We start from the raw sequence: 17,993 nt of genomic DNA on the forward strand, positions 1-17,993 counted from the left end.
ACGTCAACAAACGCGTCACAACTCGTGAACTCTGAGCTTTCAGAAGCTTTCCTCTTACGGGGTCGTGAATACGACGTGAGTGAGGCGTTCATATGGACTCTTCTCATGAACACGGTAAACACGACCCCATTTGAAGGCACCATATTTCTGTCTTTATACACAATACATATTCACTTCTAGCTTTCTCTGTGACAAATATGTGTTTAGCAAAATGTTAAAATCTGTTTGTGTTGGTTTTAATGTATAAGTAAATAAATAAAAAAAAACAGCAGGTGTTCCCTAAAACGTGATCGTGTCTAGAAGGGAACCCGAAATTGCTAAATCTGATCTGAGATCAGCAAAAACGTACAAACTCTCGCGAGACTTGCTGCCCGACGACCTATCCTAACCTTAAAGGGGACATATGCTCATTTTCAGGGTCATGTTTGTATTTTGTGTTTCTACTGGAACATGTTTACACGCTTTAATGTTCAAAAAACACATTCATTTTCTCATACTGTCTGTCTGAATATACCTCTGTCTGAAACGCTCCGTTTAGCGCATTTCAACGGAATGGCAACGAAATTGCGTTGCTAGGAAACAGTTTGGGTCCTTGTTTACTTCCTGTCAGCTGATGTCATTCACATACACTGCAACAGGAAATAAACTGGGACACATTTAGTATGTTTACGTTTAAAACTGTGAAATGGTCTAAATATTGTAAATTTGTGACATAACAAATGGAAAGACATCCTGACGGCTTGTTTAAAACGCACAGTTTCTGAATACGGGCTGTGTGTATTTCTCCGTGGAATGAGTGTTTTGATACTTTCACAGTATTTATATATCACTTAAACTTGCTTTATAATATAAAAGACATGAAAAAAAACTCACTTTTTGCAATATGGGCCTTTAACTATATGAGATCGATGCCTAACCTTAACAGTCTCGCGAGAGTTTCCCCAGTTTGGCGGTTCCCTTCTAGACACTATTGTTAAAAGAGGCTTCAGTTCCAACTATGGCCGGACTGTGCAGTATATTCCTGTCTTTATACACAATATATTCAAATCTAACTTTCTCTGTGACATATATGTGTTTAATGAAATGTTAAAACCTCTGTTTTTGTCGTGACAATAAATCAAAAAGACAGCAGGGGTTTCCCTAAAAACGCTTGTAAAAATACATATCCCATCATGCAAAGGGGTCCGTGTGATCTTTGCAGACCAATCAGCGGGCTGTAGTGTATATAAAAAGGCACGGGACCCTCGTTTCTGTCTCTTCTTCTTCTTCAAGTCTTCCACGAGGAGGAAGCAGACTGAACATCAGAACTTGGTAAGGCCTCAACTATTGATTTCTCTAACTAAAATTACACGAACATACATGATGATTAGACTGACGCGTTCACGGCTTTATAAAGAGTAGGATTTATTAATATTATTGGCTAGTTTGTACTAAAAGTGCCAGCGAGCAAACTAACTAATGTTAGCTGATGCAGCTAACGTTAGCAGCTGAACTACGCAGGGTCAGCTCACGTTAGCTTGAATGTTTCTTGATAGATGACAGCACGACATTAACATTTATACAACACACATTGCGCAGGCTGCTTTTTGTAATGCAACTTATGCTAGATGTGAATTAGGTTTAATTTAGCTGAGTGTTAGCTTCATGCTAATGTGAACCACGTGGTGGCAAGGTCCTTCTCAACCCTTCTTTTAGATCAACATTTCCATAATAACACGTTAATTTACATTAAAAAGACAGGTGTTTGTTGCTTTACTGTGATGCACCATGCTTGGTCTGACATGTTTAGTGTTAACGTCTCTTCTCCCCTAAAATACCTTAGAAGATGCATTCAAGTTCCCCTCATGTAGTCCGATTTTGTAGTGCTCTGTAAAGATATATATATATATATATATATATATATATATATATATATATATATATATATATATATATATATAAAATAAGACATTTAAAAACCTTGATTCATGGTCTTTATTACATGAAAAACATTAATGTAAAATTTAGCCTGTATGCACAAATTCACAATGGAGGCATCCATACACAACAGTGAATTGTACTTTAGGTTATCAAGTGCCTTCTAAACAATAATACTACAGCTTTAAAAGTGAATGTATAAAATCCTTAATTGTCTTCTACAGCACTGACTTGCCTAATTTGTCTCTCTACAGTGTCAACCTGCAGTAGGAAACTCTACCTGGCTTCTCCAAACCATGGATGTCTGTATAGATTGCAGGTATGTCATTTCCATCATACAGTTTCTAATATCCCAGGCTCCTATCGAAGCCGTTCGTGCTCTTCCTGTAGCAGTGATCGGTCAACAGGTAGCCGAAAGGAAGACTTTCACCGACGGTCGCTGGTCAGTTTACAAATAACTGTTCCAGCAACATTAAGGGGAAGGACATTTTGACTAAATCTCAGGGTTAATGACTGATCAAGCCTTTAGGAAAAGTGATCAATCTCTAATCCCTGTACTACCATCTTTTTCTGCAGGTGTTGGATGACATTGGAGATGGAAGGGCGACACATGAAAATGATCACATCACATGCAGGTAGGTTCTGAGATGCATCTTGAAATGTATAAATAGTTTGGCTGTGATTACAAACTTGCCCTCACTGACATAAGTCTGATTGAGACATTTATTAACTGAGCCACATTAAGGGAAGGACATTTGGACTAAATCGCAGGTTTAATGACTGATCAAGCCTATAGGAAAAATTATTAATATCTACTAATCCCTGTACGCCATCTTTTTCTGCAGGTGTTGGGTGACATTGGAGATGGAAGGGCGACACATGACAATAATCACATCACATGCAGGTAGGTTCTGAAACGCATCTTGACTTGTATAAATAGTTTGGCTGTGATTACAAACTTGCCCTCACTGACAATTCTTGATTGAGACATTTATTAACTGAGCCACACTTGCTAAAAGTAAAGTTTTTATTGAAGTAATGATGGATTTAAAAACTGACAATCCTTCCCTTTAGGTGACCCTCATGGCTGAACCTGAAGTTACTGGATGAGGACATCTGATGTCAAGGTAACTTATTTTATTTCAACTCCATTCACTCAGTGATTTTTAAGTTAACCTCTTGTCTACATTAACGCATGCTATCCTAAGGACCGGGGCTTGTTTGTAGCTCTGGGTTCTCCAAGTGCATTGCCAGAAAATAGGGTGGTCTTTGACTGTTGTGGCCTCTTCTGCCACCATCAGCCACTCAACTGTCCGACATCTTTCCTGTTTGAAAGCACAGCAGTCACAAGTGACTAACATGCCACCGTTTTTAAAGATTATAATGTCTCTTTCTCTTCTACTGTAGGCATCAATCTGTTCATGAGCTCCACATCTGGTAACCTGGAGCTGTATGGGCTCTAATGATCTCCCTGGTTTGAAGGTATGTAAACGCATTCTTGTATGCATAGTTATTATTTCTGATCCATGATGACTACTAAACACAGGACTGTTGGATGACGTGTGCGGATATGGGACTGAGATCAGCTCTATTAATGTGTTCAGAAAATGGCTGCTGAGTAGCACTAAATTGGGTTTATTTTTTATTTCAGGTCTGGCGACACGGACGGCAGCCTAAACAAGTGGAGTCTGTCTGGGCTCACCACTGCAGACTGAGGAAGTGGCAACGGTGATGCTGAAATTTGTGCAGTAATGTGCACTGTTGGTGTGGAACTAACTGCACCACTAGAAAGGTGTAAAATGTAACAATGTGGTCAATTAAGTCCAAGTGATGTAAACTGTTCACTGTCATTGAATGAAATAAAATGCACAAAATGACTATTGAGAATCCCTTTATTTATATTCAATCTTGCATTCACATTCTTGCAGCTACTTAAAGAAGTTTCTAACGAGCGTCATTCCATGTAGCAGGACCTATTTACAATAAGGCCACAATAGTGTAGAAGTGGACAAGGTTGATGGTGCCATCTGTTCATTCCTGAGCCCCAAGTGTTTCAATATTTTCAGTAGTTCATAGCAGGACTGGAACACAACTTCACAGCAGTCTGCTGCATTGAAGAAATGTCAGTGCTCTAGGGAGTCCAGAATCCACTAGCCAAAGCCAGAACTTTCTGGAACACTGGAGAGAACGGGGTGAAGTTGGTGATGGGTGGAAGAAGCTCTGGGGCTACACACAGCAAGAGGTTACATCTGGTGGCTTGCAAAACTAACAGCCCTTCAAGTTTGGGGCTGAAACTTTAAACATCAACAAGCCTATTTTTAGCAGTACGGCATTAAATGTGGTTGTTCAATACTTTACAGTAAAATACATGATCCAAAACAGCTGACATAAAATATTTCTGCTGACATAAAAATTGTACCTTTTGATGTAGCATTGTCCAGTGTCGGCTCATGTGTAACATTCTATATGCACCGATTAGAGTGATATTCATTACATTAGCTTATTTTTATTACATCAGGTGCAAATGTTCCCATACTTGTCTTTCTATTGTCCATAATTCCTAATTCTCATTTATCCCACTAATTTGCCTAACTGAAGGACTGAGTAGTCCATTAATAATGTAACTTAATCTCACACAAATTGGAACTAAACCTTTCACTTGTATCGCAGCCCTAAAGGAATCCTCTTTGACATACAAAACTTGTTTATGAATAATCTGAAGGGGAAATTAAAAATGTCCACCGTCCAGCCTAGTGACAATTATTTCCTATTTGAAAGGGTTACGATGACAGATGGGTAGTTTTTATAATACGTATTTGAAATTCAAATGCTTTAGAGTATTCTGTAGTACAACACATTCCAAGCAAGCCAGCATGTGCTTCCTGCCTCAACCACTGCACTGTACTGTCAGTCAAGGTAAAAGAATGTATCTGAACTGAAATAAAAAATCTGCGTAGAATAAGATCAACAAGATTCTGCCCTATTGGGTAGAATAGGGCCAGACCAATGATGTGATCATAATAAATTCTCATTTTTCTTTTTTTGCTTTACGGAAAAAATACAGCATGGTCAAATCTAGCATGCACAACAATGTAGGATTGTACTGTCACAGAAATATGGCTAATAAGGCGTTTTTGGTAGGATGGATTTCCAAATCTTTCTCTACATACAATAACTCAGGACTTGTTTTCTCTCATTCAGAATGTAATGAGGACACAAAATCCATTGAGTTTATTTTTTTTGAAAATTGTGTGAGGTTGACGACACACGGAGCGCTATATACCCCGACTACGTTGTCGCAGGGATATAAAAATGCCTGAACTAGAAGCACCAGTGACGTTTAAAGCTTGGGACGTCATCAGTCACGTGGTATTCATCTGACACAAACTCAGAAACAATGTATTGAAACAGTGCAGGTCAGAGGAGTGAAACAAACTTTGGTGTCATTCGCTCATCTCTAGGTCAAGTTAGAATTGTATTTTGTGGTAATGACTCAATTTGCAAATGAAATTTTCTGAAAACACAACCATTTCTTTTATTGTGTACCTCATAAGTCATTCATTAGAGATGGAAGGTAATTTCAACTCTGATATCTCAGAGTCTGGGGTGCTGCTGCCGCTGCGATCGCTGTATGTGTCCCTGTGTGTCAAAGACAGAACGTAACAGTCATTAATCTGGTCTGATGGAACATATTGTAGCTTATTTATGGGTAGAAATGTGTAATCTGATGCTGCGTGGTTACCGTGGAGACAGACGACAGCCCTTCTGTAAGTAGCTCTGCAGCTTCCCGGCTGCAGCCAGCAGTAAACCGAGATACGGGGGTGACGGTTTAATGGGGCGAGAGGTGAACTCGGGGTGATACTGCACGCCGACGAAATACGGATGATCTGAAAACAAATAAAAGTACGCAGAAGGTTGGAGTGGAATTGTTGACCTTTTAGAAACACTATTAATCCACAAGCTGTCTCCTTTTCCCCGTACCATCCAGCTCTATGACCTCCATCCTTTCCCCTTCAACGTCTTGACCTACGAAGCAGAAGCCTTTCTCTTCAAAGTGACTCTTGAGTTCAGGATTGACCTGCACAAGGACAACACAGTTAAAAAAATAAAAAAAAGACACCCAGTCCACAATCCAGTGGCGAAGATGTTCTGAGACGTCAACATACCTCAAAGCGATGTCTGTGCCTTTCATCCACATATTTAGCATCTCCATACAGTTTACCTGGAAAACAGAATAGATATAAACACAGGGCAGACACAACAACACACCAACACACTGGGCTAAACGTTAACTTTAAAGTTTGTTCTTACGCAATACACTGTTTTTTGTCTTGAAAATGGTCCGTCTCTTCCCTAGCCTCATCGTTCCGCCCATCTGACCGGGGTTGTGTTCTGGCATGTCGATCACCTGCAGACGTTCAACAGGACAATCTCAAAGTCAATGTTCATTTTTACGTCTCATTAAGACTAGATCATGTCTGAATTGAAAACAAACTTACCACAGGATGCGTTGATTCGGGGTCAAATTCAGTTGAGTTGGCATCTGTGTGCGTAACAGACAAAGCCATGAAATCAGTTATTTTAAAAGGAACAGTGTGTAGGATTTTAAGCAACATCTAGCTGGTGGTGGTTGCAGACTGAAACCTCTCCCATGTGCCAAGCGTGTAGGAAAACTACGGTGGCGAGGTGAGTGAGTGGTGAGCTAAGAGAGAGAGAGAGCGGTGGCGAGCGAATGTGTGTGAGCGAACAAGTGAGCTAGTGGAGCAGAAGACAGAGTTTAGCTCTGAGAATATCAAGTGACAGCTCCTCAAGACCAACAGAGGTTCCCTGTGTCTTGTTTACCGGCGGCTGAGTGGAGTGACGGCAGGGGTTAACTCCAGAGCGAGTAACGTTATCGACTCCGGCTCAAGCAGGAAAAGTTAACAGTGGTCTTACATATAACTGTGAGTTTCAATCACCTCGGACATATTTCTTTCACAACTTTTGTGTGGGACATATACTGCAGGGGACTTTAGCCTGAACACATTCTAATATAGCAGTTTGAAAATGCTTCTTATTATTATCATTTATATATCGTGTAAGTATTATTCTTCTAACAGAAAAAAGGTGTCCTCAGATTGTTTAAATTGATGATTCAGGGCAAGCTTATTTCTTTTCAGTTTGACAATTATTTTAACTCTATATCAAGAATTTTACGAGTAAGCTCCAGAAAAAGATACCAAATCGACCTAGAGTTAAGACGGTTTTGTCAAACGACTATCCCATTGAACTACTACAATCAGTTTCTTTTCAGTTTAGGATTATAATAAGGCAATAGTCAAATTCAAAGAATTCAGCAGCTGTGATTCAACAAAGTCAGATTAAACAGTAAATAAATGCTCTGATCCACTACTTGAACAGAATTGAATTCAGTAGTTGTGCTCAACGTTTCACCTGAATTAGTAACAGAAATATTATGAAACTGGCTTTGCAACTTCAGAGCACGTTTGAATAGTACAATAACTCTCTCTCTTTTTAGCCTCGTTGGCTCTCAGCTATTCTTAACAACACAGAAAATACAAAAACACTGCACAGGTTCAGTTCATCTACACGGGATCATTTATATTACCTGTCCAGCCCAGCTCGTTCCTGGCAAACTCACACACAGCCAACTGCATTCCGAGACACACGCCTGCAGAAACAGTCAAGTGGTGTGTTCACTGTTATTGATGCTGCTACTCATTTCAATATCAAATCTGAAATAGTTCTAAATGTATATCACAGCATTAGGTTGGTTAAGATGCTGCCATCCTGTACCTAGAAAGGGTTTCTTCTGTTTCCTGGCCCAGTTGATGGCATGAATCTTTCCTTCAGTTCCTCTGACACCGAAACCTCCTGGAACCAGGATGCCACTGAGGACAGAGAGAGAAAAAAAAAAAAACAGTTGATTAAATTACTAATCTAATGTCCAGGTTGTGTTACTTACAACAAAAAAAGATGGTGTGTCAGCACTCACTCAGCACTGCAGAGTTTCTGCCAGGCCTCGTGGTATTTCACCGGTTCATCCTGCAGAGTGTTCGGCTCCAAAGACGCCGAGTCTATATACTGAGGAGAGGAGACACAGAAAAGGTCTAAAGAGTTAGAGAAATACATCAGTTCCATTCCTCCTGATGGAGAACATTAAGTAACGAGGGACAGACTAATGTAATAAAGTGACTGCACGAACAGACATGATACACATATTTTTCCATAAATCCTATTAGAAATCATAGAAACAAGATGTTCCTTATAACTTCAGAACTTGCCTGAGAATCATAATATTTTTAAAGGTCCCACATTGTAAAAAGTGAGATTTTCATGTCTTTTATATTATAAAACAGGTTTAAGTGCTTTATAAATACAGCTAAACTATCAAAACGCTCAATATACGGAGAAACACACACAGCCCGTATTCAGAAACTGTGAGTTTGAAACAAGCTGTTGGGATATCTGTCCATTTGTGATGTCACAAATATTCAATATTTAGACCATTACACGGTTTTAAACATAAACATTCTAAATATGTCCCAGTTACTTTCCTGTTGCACTGTATGTGAATAACATCAGCTGACAGAAAGTAGACATGGGCCCAAACTGTTGCCTAGCAACGCAATTCTTTTGCAATTCCGTTGAAATGCACTAAAACAGAGCGTTTCAGACAGAGGGTGAATACAGGTATATTCAGACAGACAGTATGAGAGAAATAAAGTTTTTTTTTTAACATTACAGCATGTAAACATGTTCAAGTAGAAACCCAAAAAACAAGTATGGACCTGAAAATGAGCACGATATGGGACCTTTAAGTTTTCTTCAGTATCAAATGAATACAGTAATAGTTGTGTGTACATCCCTGGGTACATTGCAAACAGGAACTTCTAATAGCTAATTCGCCAAAATGTAAACAAAGGTAGGCTAAAAAACAAGGTTCAAGTTATAGCTCACAGAAAAGGCATAATGAAGACATTAGTAAAAATGTGGTAGTGAGCAACGTGGGTTAACAACAGCGTGTTCATACCTTAACCTCCAATTTATGGCTGATGGCCAGGGCGGAGTGCTCCAGAGCCTTGATGACGGAAGCATAGGAGTCGGAAAACTTGGTGTACTTCCCGACCAGCGCTATAGAACAGTGCTCTAGCAGTCTGTCTGACCTGTGGAGATGAGTGTGGACATTAGGAATCCGTGTGAAAAACAATACCTTTGCTGGAGTAAAACCATCAAGTCACACAGGGCCAGGGCTGTCCCCAACACCATGTTTTGGGCTCCGGAGCTTTTGGTAGTAATCAGCGTTTAATATTCGAAGCTTCGGCGGGGGGGTTAAGCGGGACGGCCATGACCGGAGGAGCTCTTTAACCTCTTAGTGGACAGCACGGCTCCTAATTAAAGCAGCACAATCCCCCCACCCACATGCTTTTTCAAACAAAAATGTGTCATGATGAGTCCAAGTGTTCTCCGTGCTCAGTGTCTTGCGGGACCTCTTGGTCCTTTCGGCCCAAGCCTCGCATGCGTTTTGCTCCGACATAAGCAATGAGGACGAAGGATTCTGTTATTCTACAGCATTGGTGTTTTGTATTTTGTATTGAATAAGAAGCATTTTCCAAAAGGTTTGGATGTGTTTTATGCATGTTTGTAATCCCACGGGGTTAAACAAACAACAACAACAAATATCCGAAAATACCAAACTAAAATCAATTACCTACCCATCGAACTAATAACCGAATAGTCAAATACTCGAGTCCAGCCCTACGCAGGGCAGAAGAAAAACAGCTGTTTTCAGCCCTATTTAATTGATTTATCTAATGTTTGACCTCTACTGAGGACTCACCTGTCAGACATCTCCTTCCATTGAGTCAGCATCTTCCTGGGGCGAGTCTCTATGGGCATGTTCAGTCTCCTGCTCAGGTAGCCTACCACGCCCTGCTGCTCCAGCAGTATCGGCACTTTGTAGATAGACGACACGTCGTGTACACAGATGACCTGGGACGAGACGGGGTCGATGAGTTTAGAGTAGCAGAGAGAGAGAGAGAGAGAGAGAGAGAGACAGGGCTCTTCCACACAAAGATGACAAATGTGCTTTCGGTGTCGGACAGTGACGTACCTGTTCAGGTTCTACGTGGCAGAACATGGAGATCTTGTCTTTGACAGAGTTCTCCAGAGTGGTGGAACAGCGGCACATAATCTGATGGAAAAGACGAGATGAAGCTTTAATGATTGCTGAGGGGCAAAACGGGTCTTTTCAACAAAACATAACAGGGATTTCACACAGGAAACAAACAGGAGATAGATAAAACATCCTGGGAAGCCTTGATAACAGAGACCCAGTGCGACATAATGATGCGTGCCGTATGAAGCGCTGTGGCAGCACTATCTCTGTCGCACACACAGCAGAACATGAATACAGTAGGTTTACACATGTTGCATTAGTTTTGTGATCTGTATGTGTAGTAATATAACAAGTATCTGAACTTTTGTATAGTGAACTCACTCTGAGGACTGAGCTGAACTTTGTATTCAAGGGCAGCATTTTGTGTTTTCAGGGTAAGAATTCAGCAGTTTCTTACTTTTTGAAACTCTATTAGGTCAGGAGGATCATTTCAACAGATACCGTTATCACATTCAAAATGAAATACATAGAGGCTTTAATACTGGATAACACTGAATAATGGATGAATGCACCTGATCTAGTGCATCTTAACTGCTATTGTGACTTGCTGATGGCTGGTTCAAAGCTTAGGCACATGGATCTGTCAAATTTAGAGGCTGCTGGTGGTGTTGTGACACAGGAATGGCTCACATTAGTGTCATTAAGCACCATTTGAATGCCATTGCATACATGCGCAATGTGTCAATTAGCTGATTTAATCGTCAGATCTGTAAAGCTCAGTTTCTCCGCAAAAATCCCACAAAAAGCAGCACTTTAAATCTGGTGTTTACCAGAGATGTGCTCAGAAGTTTCTTGGAAGTATGTCATCCAGCATAAAAAAAGCATAAAATATGACTAATCGACTAAAGAAATCTTTGTCAATTAAAATCAGAATGACCAATTAGTCGACTAATGGACTGAGTGGGGGGAAGTCCTACAGGAAATACAGGCATGCACACAGTGAAATGGAGCATTTTTATAGAAGGATGTAGTGCAGATGACTCACCAGATCAGGTGACAGACCCAGTCCTCTCAGCTCTCGGACGCTGTTCTGTGTTGGTTTGGTCTTTTGCTCTCCTGTTGCGCTGGGCTGGACAGAACAATGGACACATTACATATATTAAACTGACTGTATAGAACGCCTCAGGTATGTGCATATGCAACATCTAACATGACACTAAACATTTCAAAATACAAGAAACTAAAACTCTTTTTTTCACTAAGATTCTGCTGCCATCAGTGGGGGGGTTTAATGTCACAGTTAGGGGCGGGGGTATGGGATTGTTGTTGCAAACAAACCTTATTAGCTTAAGTTATCTTCTTCCCAGCAAGCTATTTTAATCACCTTTCAGTAATTGTCACGATAAATTCAAATGGGATTTGGTCAACTCAAAGTTAGTAGGCTACTACATCTTTTTGTTCTCATCTAACAAACTCCTGAAATGAATGATTATTATACCGCGCGTGGGACAAGCCGCGATACATCGACTATATTCGATATATCGCCCACCCCTAACACCACATATGAAGCACACAAAGCAATAGATTATGTTTTATATCTCCTAGCACCTACAGTTACAGTAGTCTATAGAAATCTGCAATCTCTTTTCTACAGAGGTATCCTTGAAAGGTGAACAAGCAGTAGCAGCTCACAAATGTGAAAAAACAGCGTTAAATCTTCCGCAGAAACTTGACAAACCACTCCTGTAGCATGACCACATTCTCGTTATGCTGCAAACACGAATATGTTTACCAAACTATGAGTGAATTCTCTCTACGCTTCCGTTTCAGTCCTCACACGTGACCCTGTCAAACTTGAAAGCAGACACGTGTGTTCGTTTACGCACGTTTGCACCGATCACATGTCAGCCTCACTGGTCACAGGAATTATCAGACGGTCCTGGCTTACTGTTCTCAACAAAAACTAGAACGTTACACCAAAATATATATTCAGGATATGGTTTCATTTCTGGGCCTGTGTTTCTCAAATGTCTGCATGTAGCAGTGCACTACAGCCAACAGAGGGGTTTCAACTGCTGCATGTGCAATACTGCTGGACACAGGCAAGATGAGGAACTATTACAGGCACTGTAAAACACTGTCATTGTATAGAGCCGATAGGATCATTTCGTGCAGAGTCAAATTGCCTAAGCTCCCATTTTAATTTGCATTTACTTTTTGTTGTTGTTGCCGATGTTCACTTACTATGTAAATATCATTATGACGTTGGGCTATTTATCAATTTTGTCATCGTATTCTTACATAACAACTAAGTTACCTTCATCCACTCATAAAAAAAGCTGTTATTTTCTGCATTTTAATGTTTACCCATGTCTAATTCCTAGGTGCATTTCTGAGACACTTAATACACGCCCAAATTTATGGATGTCACGAGAACCGATACTTCGGTACCAAATTCATGCTGAAATTCTGAAAACGTGACGGACCTTGTTTTTCTACAGTACCGTAGGTAACGTCGGGGCACGAGACTAACGGCGTCCCGTCGTCCTGAGACGATAGAAGATATGTTTGGTACCGGTAAACTCACCATTGACACTGCCAGGGGACGCACCCTATTTCACACCCTATGTTGCATTCAGGCTCTATTCAGTAAAAATTGGTTTGGGGCGAAGGTAAATCAGAAAGTTATCATGTTGTTTTCAAACTTGATGAGTTTAACTTCCTAACAGAAACCAGTATGCAAATGGTAGTAAAGGAGTGTGTGTGTTCAAGTACATGGGATTTATTGTTTTACTTTTGTTTGTAACCGTGGTATCGAATTGGTATCGACTACTAAATTTCTAGTGTCGTGACATCCCAACCTGGATTCTATTCTATTCACATAAATATTAGATTTCACATGTGAAAATCTTGTTTGACAATTTAAATTTTTTCCCCCAACATGTTAATTATTTTCAGTTGTTTTGTACATCCACGGGATGAGACACACTTATATGGTCGAGGCTGAATAAGTGTGTGTGTTTACAGCCGGTTGTCCTGCAAGAGCGGCCGAAACCCCCTCAGATAAAAACCAGTCAGGCCTGAAGGTGCTGCTCTCCTACCTGTGGTATCAGACTGACGTGAATGTTGCAGAAGTTCTCTCTCTTCACTTTGAACTGGAACTGCCTGAAGGCCTCGATGAAAGGCATACTCTCGATGTCTCCAACGGTGCCTCCCAACTGCAAACAGTCACAAACACCAGCAGTGAAAACCATGGCAGCCTTTGCCTCAGAAATGCAAATTATGAACCGCTCAGCTTACCTCTATTACACAAACTTGAGGTTCTACATTGTCTTCCTCAACTGGTACTTTGGCCTGTTTCACAACCCATTCCTGGATGGCGTCTGTGATGTGTGGCACCACTGGGAAACAGAGAAAATGTATTCTTGGTTAACCGTTTCTCTTCAGCACGACACCCTCGATACCAAACTAAAACAGCGGTTGCTTACCCTGCACCGTCTTGCCCAGGTAGTCTCCCCTCCTCTCTTTGTTGATGACCGACTGGTAGATCTTGCCGGTGGTCAGGTTGTTGTCTCTGGTCAGCCGGATGTCCAGGAAGCGTTCATAGTTCCCCAGATCCAAGTCCACCTCACCCCCGTCATCCAGCACGAACACTTCCCCTGGACAGAGAGGGCGCGACACAATCGTAAAACACACATAACATGCGGCCGTTTAGTACTTAATGTGTAGTATGATCATTTCCTCTGACTTACCATGCTCATAGGGGGAGAATGTGCCTGCGTCTATGTTGATGTAAGGGTCGATCTTGATGGCAGTTACGTGCAGGCCGCATGACTTCAGGATTGTGCCCACGCTGCTCGCAATGATGCCTTTGCCGATGCCAGAGATGACTCCTCCAGTTACCAGGATGTACTTCATCATTCTGCTCTGGTATCTGGAGATAGACGACAGATTAAAATCAAACAGTAGACAATGCAAAACTATTCACCAAAAGGATATAAGCCCTCATAAACATTATATTGTGCTTTGGGAAAATTGTTTTTGGCTTCACAGAAAAAAAACAAAAAACATTTCAACTATAAAACGTCCAGACTAGAGCTACAACGATTAATCTATTAGTTCTCAACTATTAAATTAATCACCAACTATCTTGATAATCGATTAATCAGTAATTTTTTAAGAAAAAAGAAAAAGAAAAATTCTCTGATTCCAGCTTCTTAAATGTGAATATTTTCTGGTTTCTTTACTCCTCTATGACAGTAAACTGAATATCTTTGAGTTGTAGAGCTCCAAAATTAATCTGTTAAGTGGACATTGAGTTATCAATTTTAGTCACACAACATTTAATTATTTACAAGTGCGTTATTTTTGCGGGGCTGTTGTACTGGATTACATTTTACAGTATGGGTTAGGGCTGTCGTGATATCAGATATTCACTACATGATTATTGTGAACAAAAGAATTCACGATAACGATATTATCGCAACATAAGCCTATAAAATGTTTGAAAAAACAACAACAAAAAACATCAATTAAAATCATCTTTAACTTTGTTTATTGTGCAATTTGTCTCTTTTTTTTGGCAAATGAATTGCACTCAAAATACGAGTGTATGGAGGCGGAGAGAGAGTCTGTAACCATAACTGTATATATAAAATGATTTAAGAGGCGCTGCATTATTTACACAATATTATCATGTGTGTATTATCAACATGATATAAAATATTTCATTAATAAATATCACGGTATCGTCAATATCTATAATAATATATTATAACACCCCTAGTATGGGTATACTAAAGTTAGTATGTATATATATATCTATATATATATATATACATACTTTTGAGTTAAACATTATATTCTTAATAGATTTTCTGCAGCCTGTCTGGCTCTTAACTGATCTGAATTTAGATATGTTTAGGGGAAATATTTAGACTAGGCTATAGTTCACAATAAAACTAGCGAACATTTCTGTTAAAAGACAATTTTGCTTTTAATCTAATCAAAAAAAATATTGCTAAACCTCCATTTCCGTGTTTACAACGTGGTCCTCAGCAGCTATTACCGAGGTGAACCAACATTTCGCGCCTAAAACGACAGGTTCAGTCATGTTACTAAACTCTAAAGGTCACTAGATGTAAATGTGAAAGCTCAGTTATTCATCCATCCATCTGACAACACAACACTTTCACTATCATAAAGCATGGCACATTTGAAACGCTCGGTTACACACATCGTGTGGCCCGAGCGGGTGGGAACTTCCTGATTGCCTTATTGATAGAGAGGACTACACGAGAGCACCGCCCGCCCGGGTTACCACCGTCCACAAAGTCAACGCGACTAAAGTAATACCGCCAGCGCGATTAGCTTTAAGCTAACTATGTACGAGAATTACTATCAGACACACAATACCAACCTCTTAGTGTCTGCGTGGGAACGCAGACAAATTAAACTTTTGCTTAACACCGAATCAAGGCTGATTAAGTTATTATCTGTAATAGTCTACGGTAAATACAAAGGGTAACGTCAGCTAACTGCATCAAGCTAGCCAGTTTACAAATATTCAAAATAAAAGCGAGGTAGCTATTTATTAATTTTCATATACGAATCATGGCAACAAAACTGTGAAATAGATCGAATTGACCACATATAGCAGCATTATATACTCCATTTTGGGTTACGAGACTAATTTACAGATGAAATGTAACGTTAATCAGTCATTATATTACCCTTGTCATTTTATTTTTTATAAATTCTTTACCGGAAGTCACACTGTGTAACGTTAGCTTCGTGTTTGGTAGCGCGCCAGCAGCCTCTCTGTTAACAGCATCACATTTACACTCACCTCAATATTCTCCAGGCAGAGCTGTGCTTCAGAACGAAACGTAGACGATGAAAACAGCTCACAAGACCTTTTTGTTCAGAGACAAACTTTCGATCCAAATAGCAACGCCTTTGCTAGTATCGTTACCTACAATCCCACCTCCCCTCTACACGTGTCTGGACCACGACTCAGAGCTGCAGTACATCATTCCTACAACACTGTGTGGTCATGTCCAGAAGGTAACCCACGAGTTGAGAAAATCTCGCGAGATTATTAAGGTTAAGCGTTGATCTCAAATAGTTAAGGTTAGGCACTGACCTTGAATATTTAAGTTTAGGCATTGACCTCGAATGGTTTAAGTTATAGACGTTTGCCTCGAATAGTTATGGTTATGATAGGTCGTCGGGCAGCAAGTATCGCGAGAGTTTTTGCCAGATTTCTCAATTTGCGGGTTACCTTCTATACACGACCACATTGTGCATCTTCTTCTTTAGGGTTTTACGGCAGCCAGCATCCGCTATGTTGTATTGCTGCCACCTTCTGGGAGTAGTTCATTACTGTGCCATCTTCAATTCAATTCAGCATTATTTATTGGCATGAGACAATATTACCAAAGCGTCAAGAAAAAAATAATAAAAAGGTACAAATCCTAGAGTCTGGGTGGTTGTGCTCCTTCATTAGACCCTCCATCACACAGTGAGTGTCAGTATCAATCGTTTTAAGAACAAGGAATTATTCAAAATTATGAAATAAGTAACGTTTCTATAGAATTATAATAGAAATATATAGGCCTATAGCAACATATATATAACCAGGCTCTAGATCTATTCTATCTAGACACTTATGATATGATATGATACGATACAACTTTATTGTCAGTTTGCACTGAAATTCATTTTGCATCCATAGGCAGCTCAATTTGAGAAAAAGTACACATACAGTAGACATACTGTTACCATAAACAAACAGACAAGTAAGACCCATCAGACAAAAAACAAAACACATCACAATTATTCATACATAACCCATTAACAAATGACCGTCTGTCCTCTGGATTTACATCTCTTTAGCAGCACATTTATTATTATTTAGCAACAAGATGGACTGATGAACAAAAGCGTTCTTTAGCCTGATGAGGTTAAATGTAGGAACTCTGAATCGCCTCTTGGAGGGCAGAAGTTGATATTCCCCATTTAAAACATGTAAAGGATCAGAAGAGATGCTGTTGGCCAGTCTGGGCATGCTCTTGTTGTGAGCTGCTTGAAAGTTCAGTTTTAAGTTTTGCAGATATACTACTGAGCCAGGCTGTGCTGCAGTACAACAGGACACTCTGAATCACTGAACTGAAAAATAGAAAAATAATCTGGCTACTGGCTCCAAAACATCGCAGTCTGCGAAGAAAGTAAATGCGCTGCTGTATCTTCTCACAAGTAAATTCAATGTGAGTATTCACAAGTAAGTTATAATAATATAATTATTTGTGCAATAATTTTACTGTGCAATACTGTCCTTGATACTGCATTTATACTGTGCATTCAAGAAAGATTATTATTCATTTCTTATTTATACGTGTCTTAATGCAAATATTTGTACATATTTCATATATTCTCATTTTCTTATTTTAAATTTGAGTAATTACTTATATTTCTTTACATATATTGTGTTTATATTGTAGCATTATGTACATAATTGACATTATACATACTCCCTTATTTCTATTTCTTATATTTATTTATGTTTATATAAGATATAATTATATACATACAGTATATATTATATATATATATAATATATATGTTTAATTTTCATTTTATTGTTTTTTTTATTTAAAACTTGATATTTGGGTGCCATCACCAAACCCTGCTGTGAAAAGATTTTTTTTGGAGCAGTATTTAACATTTAAACGCTGTAACATTTAGTGACATCAACCAATAGCTGCCTGCTGCTGCTAAATCATTCTGGGATGTTTGCTGAAATTGATTGGATGTGGCACAGCCCTACCTAGAAAGATTTCCACCAGCCGTCACTGTTTCCTATACTTAAATTTAACCGGCTTTATATGAGCTTATCGCTTTTGTCCACATCTTACTTACCTGTATGAACTATTTCTGTTTAAGTGGCTCAGTGCTG

General features: G+C 39.5%; 1 protein-coding gene, 1 long non-coding RNA gene and 2 other non-coding genes across 5 annotated transcripts; 3 read left to right on the forward strand and 1 right to left on the reverse strand.

Moving 5' to 3' along the window:
• The first annotated feature begins 1,243 nt into the window (after positions 1-1,243).
• Positions 1,244-3,794, forward strand: LOC119503442. The gene is made up of 7 exons (XR_005210315.1): positions 1,244-1,311; positions 2,172-2,236; positions 2,494-2,552; positions 2,763-2,821; positions 2,992-3,044; positions 3,325-3,399; positions 3,569-3,794. It is a non-coding gene; the product is annotated as an uncharacterized LOC119503442 (long non-coding RNA).
• On the forward strand, positions 2,270-2,407 carry LOC119504041. Its single transcript, XR_005210487.1, has one exon. It is a non-coding gene; the product is annotated as a small nucleolar RNA SNORA16B/SNORA16A family (small nucleolar RNA).
• Positions 3,436-3,505, forward strand: LOC119504061. Its single transcript, XR_005210506.1, has one exon. It is a non-coding gene; the product is annotated as a small nucleolar RNA SNORD99 (small nucleolar RNA).
• On the reverse strand, positions 3,792-16,253 carry ctps1a (CTP synthase 1a). Of its 2 annotated transcripts, XM_037795248.1 has the most exons (19): positions 15,885-16,253; positions 13,789-13,970; positions 13,525-13,695; positions 13,337-13,437; positions 13,138-13,254; positions 11,082-11,165; positions 10,031-10,111; positions 9,758-9,909; positions 8,951-9,083; positions 7,913-8,001; positions 7,714-7,808; positions 7,526-7,588; positions 6,417-6,460; positions 6,229-6,325; positions 6,084-6,139; positions 5,899-5,995; positions 5,660-5,804; positions 5,464-5,556; positions 3,792-4,095 (listed from the first exon to the last, which is right to left on the reverse strand). In XM_037795248.1, exons 2-18 carry the CDS (start codon positions 13,955-13,957, stop codon positions 5,472-5,474), a joined length of 1,779 nt encoding a protein of 592 aa, XP_037651176.1. In that variant the 5' UTR covers positions 13,958-13,970; positions 15,885-16,253; the 3' UTR covers positions 3,792-4,095; positions 5,464-5,471. The 2 variants fall into 2 exon arrangements, with proteins under 2 accessions (XP_037651176.1, XP_037651175.1); XM_037795247.1 differs by lacking the exon at positions 3,792-4,095 and having other exon boundaries at positions 5,428-5,556.
• Positions 16,254-17,993: the final 1,740 nt, after the last annotated feature.

Source organism: Sebastes umbrosus, chromosome 15, assembly GCF_015220745.1.
Source record: "Sebastes umbrosus isolate fSebUmb1 chromosome 15, fSebUmb1.pri, whole genome shotgun sequence".
Classification (NCBI taxonomy): Eukaryota; Metazoa; Chordata; class Actinopteri; order Perciformes; family Sebastidae; genus Sebastes; species Sebastes umbrosus.